The sequence below is a fragment of the Physella acuta genome, unplaced genomic scaffold (genome assembly GCF_028476545.2).
Source record: "Physella acuta isolate Inbredline_101_S28 unplaced genomic scaffold, ASM2847654v3 ptg001244l, whole genome shotgun sequence".
Lineage (NCBI taxonomy): Eukaryota > Metazoa > Mollusca > Gastropoda > Physidae > Physella > Physella acuta.
In genome coordinates this window covers 171,129-181,528 of record NW_026732760.1, presented here as the reverse complement: position 1 = coordinate 181,528, position 10,400 = coordinate 171,129, and the positions used below count along the sequence as shown (strand labels likewise).

General features: G+C 39.4%; 1 protein-coding gene across 1 annotated transcript; it reads left to right on the top strand.

The window, feature by feature from the left end:
- The first annotated feature begins 798 nt into the window (after positions 1–798).
- LOC131957439 (fatty acid-binding protein, brain) lies at positions 799–9,625 on the top strand. Its single transcript, XM_059322244.1, has 5 exons — positions 799–941; positions 4,480–4,566; positions 5,443–5,615; positions 7,701–7,814; positions 9,134–9,625. The coding sequence occupies exons 2-5, from the start codon at positions 4,494–4,496 to the stop codon at positions 9,194–9,196; spliced, it is 423 nt and encodes a 140-aa protein (XP_059178227.1). The 5' UTR covers positions 799–941; positions 4,480–4,493; the 3' UTR covers positions 9,197–9,625.
- The last annotated feature ends 775 nt before the right edge of the window (positions 9,626–10,400 follow it).

Below are 10,400 nucleotides of genomic sequence, written 5' to 3'. Positions count from 1 at the left end.
CTTGGCTTTGTGCAGTTGATTGGTGCTATCCCTCTTTGATTTTCGCGAGTTACCTATATAGAATGTCGATATTTACTGGCCATAAAATCATACTCGGTGGTGTAGTTAAGATAGTCAGTCTGGACACGAACCCAAACCTTATACCCATTAAACAATACGTTTACAACAAGGAGATTTATATATATATATATATATATATATATATATATATATATATATATATATATATATATATATATAGTCTTTTCTATGCATGAACTTTGTGTTGTAGTGTTTAAAGATATGTCTTACGGGTAGCCTAGTGAAAAGTATCACAATTTTTGTTTGCTAAGTAAAGGGAACTATTTCTGAAAAAAACGATTCTACAGTTGAAGCTTTATTATTTTAATTTTCATTAGTAAAAATTTGAAAACAACATTTTAAAATCATGGATTAGATTTCGTCAATCTTTAAAATACTTTCTTTTTATTATGGGATGGCTAGCTCGAATGATAGAACAAACTCACGTTAGGAAAAGTAAAGGCGGCTGGGGCACTATCCCTTTATATGTCTAGATCTACTCTACTCCAAATGAACTTTTGTTTTTATTATAATAATGGAAGATCCGCTCTTCAGGTGGGAAAAAAAATGCCTAAACTGTACACCACGAGATTAACAGGGGGTTAGTGTCGGAGGGTGGGGGTTGTGATTGAGGTCTAGTACAGACGTCTAGAGGACAGCCAACCTTGACAAAGACGCTCTAACTGTAACGACAAGGCGGACAAAGTTCAAAACCATCAATCTTTGATAAGTTAAACCGTGTGAGACGGAAAGTCAACCAAAGTTCTTGGCACATCGATAAAACAAAAGACAGCGACGAAACAGCAGTGACGAAAAGGAAAAGACATACTGGCATAGGATTGATCGTTGTGTTTGTTGAGTACTAGACCCACAGGCAACAGGTAATATTTGCTTTTTTTTTAATTAAGTGAACATCATCATGTTCACAAAGAGTGAAGTTGTTTTTTTTCAAAAGTGGTATTCAAACAGAGTTTTTTTTCCAGGCAACCCCCCCCCCCCCCCCGAACGAAATGAAATTTATATAATTTATATAGAAAATATATACTTTTAACAGTGTCCGCCCCCCCCCCCCCCCCGAAAATTTCAAGTGCCCCCCCCCCCCCCCCGGAGAAAAAAGTCTGGAAGAAACACTGTATTCAAAGTGACGTGTTGAATATGGCGTTGAAGTGGTTTACTAACATGAGAGATTCACTGGACAGTGATGTTGTTCGCGGGTGTTATAATCTTATAAAGATTTCTGATGAAGTAAAAAGGTAATCTGTAATGCTGTACTTAAAAATTAGACAACAATGGTGTTATCTGATAATTCACTGTTAGGTTGGACTGAGGAGTTGGTCTTTTATACCTCATTCGGGTGTTTAGTATGTATGCCATATTGTAGCACCAGATTAAATTCTCACATAGCGATGCAAAATTGCGCATTCCAACATGGATATATCACAAGCACGACTTACATATATCACATACATGTGTCACATACAGTTGTACAGGTAACACATACAGATATCAAGTCGATTTAATACATACTTGTACGACATACAAATACCACATACAACTACCACAAACATGTACTAAATACAGGTTTCCCATACAACTACCACGCATACAGATACCAAGTACAGTTACTACATACTTGTGCGAAATAAAATAATACATACGAATACCATATAAACCTAACACGTATATGGGCCCCATACAGGTACCACATACAAATACCACATACCTGCACCACATACAGTTACCACATACAACTGCATACACTAGTCTGCACACACTAACACCACTAGTGTCGCTATGTAGGACACCATGTCCCACACTACACATACAACAGTATGTACACTTACTCTCTAGAGTTAAACATAAACCAGTCGCTTAAATTATGGAATGTTGACATTAGCGGTTCTGTTTATGATCTGGCGAAAGAGCGTATTCTACACTGAACCTGATTGTTATTAATTATTCTACAGAATGACTAGGACATTTTTTTTAGCTAATCCCTAACCTAACCTAACCTAACCTAACCTAACCTAACCTAATCTAAACCCTAACCCTAACCCTAATCTTAATCCTAACACTAAATCTAACACTAACCCCAACCCTAGTGCTAAGACTAACACTAAACCTAATCCTAGAAAGATAAGGAAATGTGTGAAATATTGATACTTTTATATATATATATATATATATATATATATATATATATATATATATATATATATATATATATATATATATATACTCATTGTAATAATGTTACCGTAATTCTGTCATATGTAGAATTTGAAGCTAAGAAATACTTTATTTTTCATTAAAGTTTAAAATGTGCTAGTTACTTCCCATTTCAAAATACAAATGTCACTACGGGAAACAACTATTACAATATTCAAAACATGTATTACAAATACAGAGAAATTCAGTAAGAATAAAATAAAAGATTTGATTATTGTTTGTTTTAAAATTAATTAAGGAAATTTAGTTTGCTGTGCAGTTTGTTTAAAATTTTTAAAATTTTAAAGATTTTAGAATTGTTTTATTGGCACTCGATGTAATAGAAAACATTAGCTATTTTAAATACATAATTTATTAGCATCGGAAAATATTTAATTTTAATCAATAAGCTGCAGACATCTTTCGTTATTGACGTACAATCCTTAATAAAACTTACACACCTGTTTGTGGTACATGCCTCAGAAAGCTGATCGACCTTCACACATGGACAAAGCAATCCAGAACTCCTCTGGAGCACCAAGCTCGGATCTAATTACTATCCCCATTCTTTTCCCGTAGACCACAATTCAAGTCTTCTGAAACACGGCTGAACATGATACTTCACATGGACCAACCCTCAAGGACCAACCCTCATGGACCAACCCACATGGATCAACCCACATGGACCAACCCTCATTGACCAATCCACATGGACCAAATCTCAAGGACCAACCCCATGGACCAACCCTCAAGGAACAACCCACATGGACCAACCCACATGGAACAACCCTCATGGACCAACCCACATGGAACAACCCACAAGGACCAACCCTCATTGACCAACCAACAAGGACCAATCCACATGGACCAACCCTCAAGGACCAACCCACATGGACCAACCCTCAAGGACCAACCCACATGGACCAACCCTCAAGGAACAACCCTCAAGGAACAACCCTCAAGGAACAACCCACATGGACCAACCCTCAAGAAACAACCCACAAGGAACAACCCACATGGAACAACCCACAAGGACCAACCCTAGATGTACACTCACACATCACACCATATACGTGTATAAACCTCTTTGAAAATGTGATAAGACTTGATATCTCTGTAGAAATTATACTTATACACACCTTTTTGGACAACTTTAGAAATGTGACACTCCGCACTGGAAATGTGAAAAGAATTTTGTGTCATCCTACAATCCAATTTTATAATGAAACAATTGCATTAGATATTAAAAACACACATCAGGTAAAATAAAACTCCCCAGATGTGCTCATTAAAAAAAAAAAAAAAAAAAAAAAAAAAAAAAAAAAAATCCTTAATTTACTTCAACACTACTCAAAAGGCCTAAACCAGGGGTCGGCAACATGCGGCTCGCGAGCCGCATGCGGCTCTTTGATTTCAAGATGCGGATCTCCAGCTCCTTGAACAAATACTAATAATCGTAATAAAAAAATAAAATAATTGAAATAAAAAATATGTTAGTGGCTCTTTAAAACCAGGGAAATTTTGAAAATGTAACTTTTGGCTCTTCCGCTTCAAAAGGTTGCCGACCCCTGGCCTAAACCCACCCTTCCCTCCCCAGCCCAGTGAGCCCACCACGCCGATGGGGAAAAATAATGCTTTGAATCATCATTTTATTAAACATTTGCATTGTCAGGGTTTTTTTTTAAATTAAAATTTTAATTAGACGTTTTGTTTAGACTACGTATAAGTAAACCATCTTAAATGAATGAAAATAGGCTGCAAGTAAGAAAGAAGTATTACTATTGTAAATCTGTATTATTTCGCACACGCCGATGATGAAAACTGTAATACTATAGCAGCATGCAAGGCAAACTGACGCTGCAAATAGCATGTCTGAGGCAAAAATAAAACTTTTCTCATCACAAACTGCAGAGAAGAAATGCTGGACGTTCTTGTCTATTGAGAAATTCAACTCGACAATTTAGCCTTTATTCATCATTAACATCATTGATAGTTCAGCACTTAGATAAATTTCCTTCCTTCACGTATAATTAACTTTTTCTGATTGAATTCATCAACTACCGTGTTTCTAGGGCCTAAAATAGCACGGTTTGAATAACGTCCAATATTCATCAGGTTAATCTATCTCAAAGATTTATTTGGTAAGAAAAAATTAATTTCGTATTTTGAGGTATATTGAAATGTTTTTTAAATAAACATTTTAATCTGCAGAACATAGAAGTAAAATGGTCGAGAAACTGTTTGGACATTGGAAACTTCAACAAAATGAAAACTTCAACGAGTACATGAAGGCCAATAGTAAGCCATAGATTAAGATAAAACAAATACTCATAGTAATTCGTGATCTACGTGTGTTTATCAGAGTTTCTTCCAGGCATCTCTTCGGGGGGGGGGGGGGGGGGGGGGGGGGGAGGGGGCGCTTTGCCCCCCCCCCCCCCTTACCCCCCTTCCCCCCATTCCCCCCCCCTTCCCCCCCCCCCCCCCCCGAAATTTTTTTACCGCAACGAAATGAAATTTCTAAAATTTATATAGAAAATATATACTTTTAACAGTGTCCGCCCCCCCCCCCCCAGAAAGTCTACCGCCCTCAGACCCCCCCCCCCCGAAATTTCAAGTGCCCCCCGGAGAAAAAAGTCTGGAAGAAACACTGGTGTTTATCATAGTATTTTTCCTCTTTTGAATGAAAGAATATATATAATCCATTGCTTTGAAATCTAAATACTTAAAACAAAACCATCAAAGTTTTTGAGACTTTGCAGAAACTTTGTGTCTCTCGATATGAAGCCATAAGTTATATAGAAAACACATTCATTCACTTTAATCCTAAATTTGGTTAATTTTAGATGGGACGGCGTGGCCTAAGCGGTAGAGCGCTAGGCTGCTAACCCGATAGTCGTATCCGGGTCCATGTTAGTAGAATGTCCCTGAGTCCACCCAGATCTATCGGGTACCAACTTGTGTTTTGGAAAGTAAAGGCAACTGGGCAAAGGGCTGACCACACCTTCCTTTCATAATCTTAGGTCAAGAAAGATATGTACAATGGATAGCCAGCTCTAAAGAGGATTATACACTTTTTAAATTTATTGTAATTAGCATTAACTGAGATAAGCTGATAATTCAATGTACGCATTAACAGATATAAGTAGATAATTCTATGTACCAAAAAACTTGCAGACGTCAACGTGGCCTTGCGTGCAGTGGGCAAATCCATCACAAGCTACGAGGAGATCAAGCGAGACGGTGACCACTGGACCATCCACATCACATCCACCTTCAAGAACCAGAAAATCGAATTCCAGCTCGGTCAGCCCTTCACAGAGCACACACTAGACGGCCGGGATATGACCGTGAGTACACACAATCATAGAACACACACTAGACGGCCGGGATATGACCGTGAGTACACACAATCATAGAACACACACTAGACGGCCGGGATATGACGGTGAGTACATACAATCATAGAACACACGTTTCGAGGCCGGGATATGACCGTGAGTACACACAATCATACAACACACACTAGACGGCCGGGATATGACCGTGGGTACACACAATCATAGAACACACACTAGACAGCCGGGATATGACGGTGAGTACATACAATCATAGAACACACGTTTCGAGGCCGGGATATGACCGTGAGTACACACAATCATAGAACACACACTAGACGGCCGGGATATGACCGTGAGTACACACAATCATAGAACACACACTAGACGGCCGGGATATGACCGTGAGTACACACAATCATAGAACACACACTAGACGGCCGGGATATGACCGTGAGTACACACAATCATAAAACACACACTAGACGGCCGGGATATGACCGTGAGTACACACAATCATAGAACACACACTAGACGGCCGGGATATGACCGTGAGTACACACAATGATAGAACACACACTAGACAGCCGGGATATGACCGTGAGTACACACAATCATAGAACACACACTAGACGGACGGGATATGACCGTGAGTACACACAATCATAGAACACACACTAGACGGCCGGGATATGACCGTGAGTACACACAATCATAGAACACACACTAGACGGCCGGGATATGACCGTGAGTACACACAATCATAGAACACACACTAGACGGCCGGGATATGACCGTGAGTACACACACGTTGGACGGCCGGGATTTGACCGTGAGTACAAACAATCATAGAATACACTAGACGGCCGGGATATGATCGTGAGTACACACACGTTGGACGGCCGGGATTTGACCGTGACTACACACAATCATAGAACACACACTAGACAGCCGGGATATGACCGTGAGTACACACAATCATAGAACACACACTAGACGGCCGGGATATGACCGTGAGTACACACAATCATAGAACACACACTAGACGGCCGGGATATGACCGTGAGTACACACAATCATAGAACACACACTAGACGGCCGGGATATGACCGTGAGTACACACAATCATAGAACACACACTAGACGGCCGGGATATGACCGTGAGTACACACAATGATAGAACACACACTAGACGGCCGGGATATGACCGTGAGTACACACAATCATAGAACACACACTAGACGGCCGGGATATGACCGTGAGTACACACAATCATAGAACACACACTAGACGGCCGGGATATGACCGTGAGTACACACAATCATAGAACACACACTAGACGGCCGGGATATGACCGTGAGTACACACACGTTGGACGGCCGGGATTTGACCGTGAGTACAAACAATCATAGAATACACTAGACGGCCGGGATATGATCGTGAGTACACACACGTTGGACGGCCGGGATTTGACCGTGACTACACACAATCATAGAACACACACTAGACGGCCGGGATATGAACGTTAGTACATACAATGACAGAACACATACTAAACGGCCAGGATATGACCGTGAATACACATAATCACCGAACACATACTAGACCGTGAGTACACAATTATAGAACACACACACTGGAACCCCGATTCACCTTTCTTGTTCTTCTTCGTTCTTAATTTTAGTGTTGGAAGGGATCCCCTCCAACACAATTGAGTATACGTGTCAACTGGTTATGCGCCATTGAAGCTTTGCTTTCATATCCTTTGTCCAACCAAGAACAAACTACAATTCAGCAGTTGTTTGATTTTGGAGTTGTCTCTCCTAGAAGAGTTTCTGTCTCCTGCTAACGAGCCTCATCTTGAACTCGAGACTTCGGTTTAGCAACAATGAGCTTTACCGATTCGACCAAGAAAAATCCCGATTCTCGAACTAGAGACTTTTGGATGAGCAATCTAATGCTCTACCGCTAGGCCACGCCGTCCCAAATTTAATTATCGGCTGAATGCAATTTGACTTCCACCAGTGCTTGTTACGATGATTTTTGTATGACTTTCAAACACCATCTAAGTTTTAGTCTTATTATATGTTGTTTCAGTCCACTTTCAGCATAGAGGGAGATAAGTTAGTTTGTATACAAGAGCCTATCAACAAGAGTGATATCCCTTCACGGTTTGAACGGGAAGTCCTAGATGACGGAAGGATGTTGCTGGTAATGGTTTCATTATTTTTTCCCACGTTTTCTTTAACTTGCTTTCTCTGTTTGTTTTTTTGTTTGTTTGTTTTTCCAATCAAATCTTGCGATCGAAATTTCTGGCACTTCCCAGTTAGCTAGCGCGCTGAAATTTTCAGGGAAGCTTTCTTTTGGATGACCATAGAATATTCAATTGTTATTATTACGAAATTGATCAATGGAAACATTTTATTGAGCATTTTAGACCGCTATATAATCTATATATATATAATTCTCCTCTGCGAGCCATTAGAAAAAAAACGAGCGACGCGTACCTCGCGCGCAGTGAAGCGAACGATCCCACGTCGCCACAGGCTTAGGGGCAGATAATTTAGTTTGAACCGAGTTTAAACTTACAGGAGGTAGGCCAGTTTGGGGGAGACGATATGGTCGAGTGGTTGGGCACACGATTGCTATCCCACTCGACACGGGTTCAAATCTATGTGTTCTAGTCAGTAACGTATTCACACAACGTGTTTTTTACGAGTTGTCTTTTTACGAGTTGTCTTTTTACGAGTTGTCTTCGTTTACCCAAAAAAAAAAAAGTGAAAAGATAAAATCGATAGCAAGATTTTAATGCAAACAAACAGACAAAGACTAAAAAGTAGAAAATAATAATCATTAAAAAAGTTTTAAAAACCCACGTTTTCTGATTGAACTAAAAAGTAGAAAATAAACGCTATACATCACAATAATGCAAGCGATCACTCTACTATAAGCGATCAAAAACGTGGGGCGCCGTGATGTTCTTACAGTTTCTAATACTGTTGACTCTCTACAAGCTCCCTAATAAAAGTCAATAGTATTATCTAATCAATAGTAATATAACTTTTACTTCGGCGCCCCACGTTTTTCATCACTTATAGTAGAGTGATCGCTTGCATTATTGTGATGTATAGCGTTTATTTTCTACTTTTTAGTTCAATCAGAAAACGTGGGTTTTTAAAACTTTTTAAATGATTATTATTTTCTTATTTAATTATTTGGTTGATGAGGAGGGGGTGGGGTGGGTAATTAGTTATAAGAAGCAGACATAGTTACTGACAAAGTACTGGCTAGTAGATTGTAAATGAGGTTTTTAAAGTATGCATAATAGTAGGAATACAGAAACGTACATGCAACTCACCGTTTTAACTGATGGTCAATAGTGAAGGTGAAGTAGAGTTATTCTGTTACCGCGGCATGCGAAGTGAATAGTACAAGGCTCGGATGTTTTACCTTCCCGTTTGGTAAGTTATAATCGTCATTGGTGTCATCATTGTTATCCGCGTTTCTAAAAATGTGTTTTCCCTTTTCAGACGTGTATATCCATACCTAAGAACGTAGTGGCCAAGCGATACTTTGTGGCGCATACACCATAGAGGACTCTTCTTTCAACCACACGCCATAGACGACCTTTGTTTCAACCACACGCCATAGACGACCCTTGTTTCAACCACACGCAGCATGAGACCCTTGTTTCAACCACACGCAGCATGAGACTCTTGTTTCAACCACACGCCATAGACCACCCTTGTTTCAACCACACGCCATAGACCATCCTTGTTTCAACCACACGCCATAGACGATCCTTCTTTAAACCACACGCCATAGACGACCCTTGTTTCAACCACACGCCATAGACGACCCTTGTTTCAACCACACGCCATAGACGACCCATGTTTCAACCACACGCCATAGACGACCCATGTTTCAACCACACGCCATAGACGATCCTTGTTTCAACCACCCACACCATATATGACTCTTGTTTCATCTTAATACGCTTTTATTAATAAAATGTTGTCTCTTATTTCTCACGTATGTTTTGTTTTTGTTCTAAGATTCAATTGAAATCAGGAATATACATTTTATTTCATCATATTTATAAATTTAAAATTTATTTAATAGACTGAATATTTTATGGAGCTTTACTGTTGAAAAACTATATGACCTGTATGGTCTTTTATAAATTAAAGGACGGAATCCTGTAGAGTACTCAAAGCATTTTTTGTGTTTTTCATTTCCAAAAATATTTTATTCACAACAAATTGGCCAGGTAATAAAATGTATAAGTCATCTGTGATTAATAAAAGAGCTGTAATAAATATCGAGGGAATATAATGATTAAACGTCAGTCAGATACCCATCAGAGCTAGGTGGACACAAAAAATATCAGTCCGTGATTTGAACTCAAGACTTTCTGATTAGCAGTAGAACGCTCTACCATTCTGCAAAAGATGTATACGATTTGGTACTGTTTTTCAGTTACTACCGAGCCTTTTATTTATCTAATATATAAAGTTCAATTCTGTATGTTTGTGCGGGCAAACCGCGGATTGCAAAGAGATATAAGAAATTAATCTACTATTATCTTTATAGTGTAATACATCTAAAGTGCTTATCGTCTAAATTAACTATTTCCCGTGTTCGCTATGGCGCCTACGTTCGTTTTAGAGAGTGCAAAAGACTATAAATAAGTTGGGGTACTATAGTCGTTTACTAAGCTGAGACAGGCGGTTCCGCCGGCGCCCCGGCATGGTGCGATTTGACGCCCCGGGCTACACTGTGAGCACTTTGCGTTAT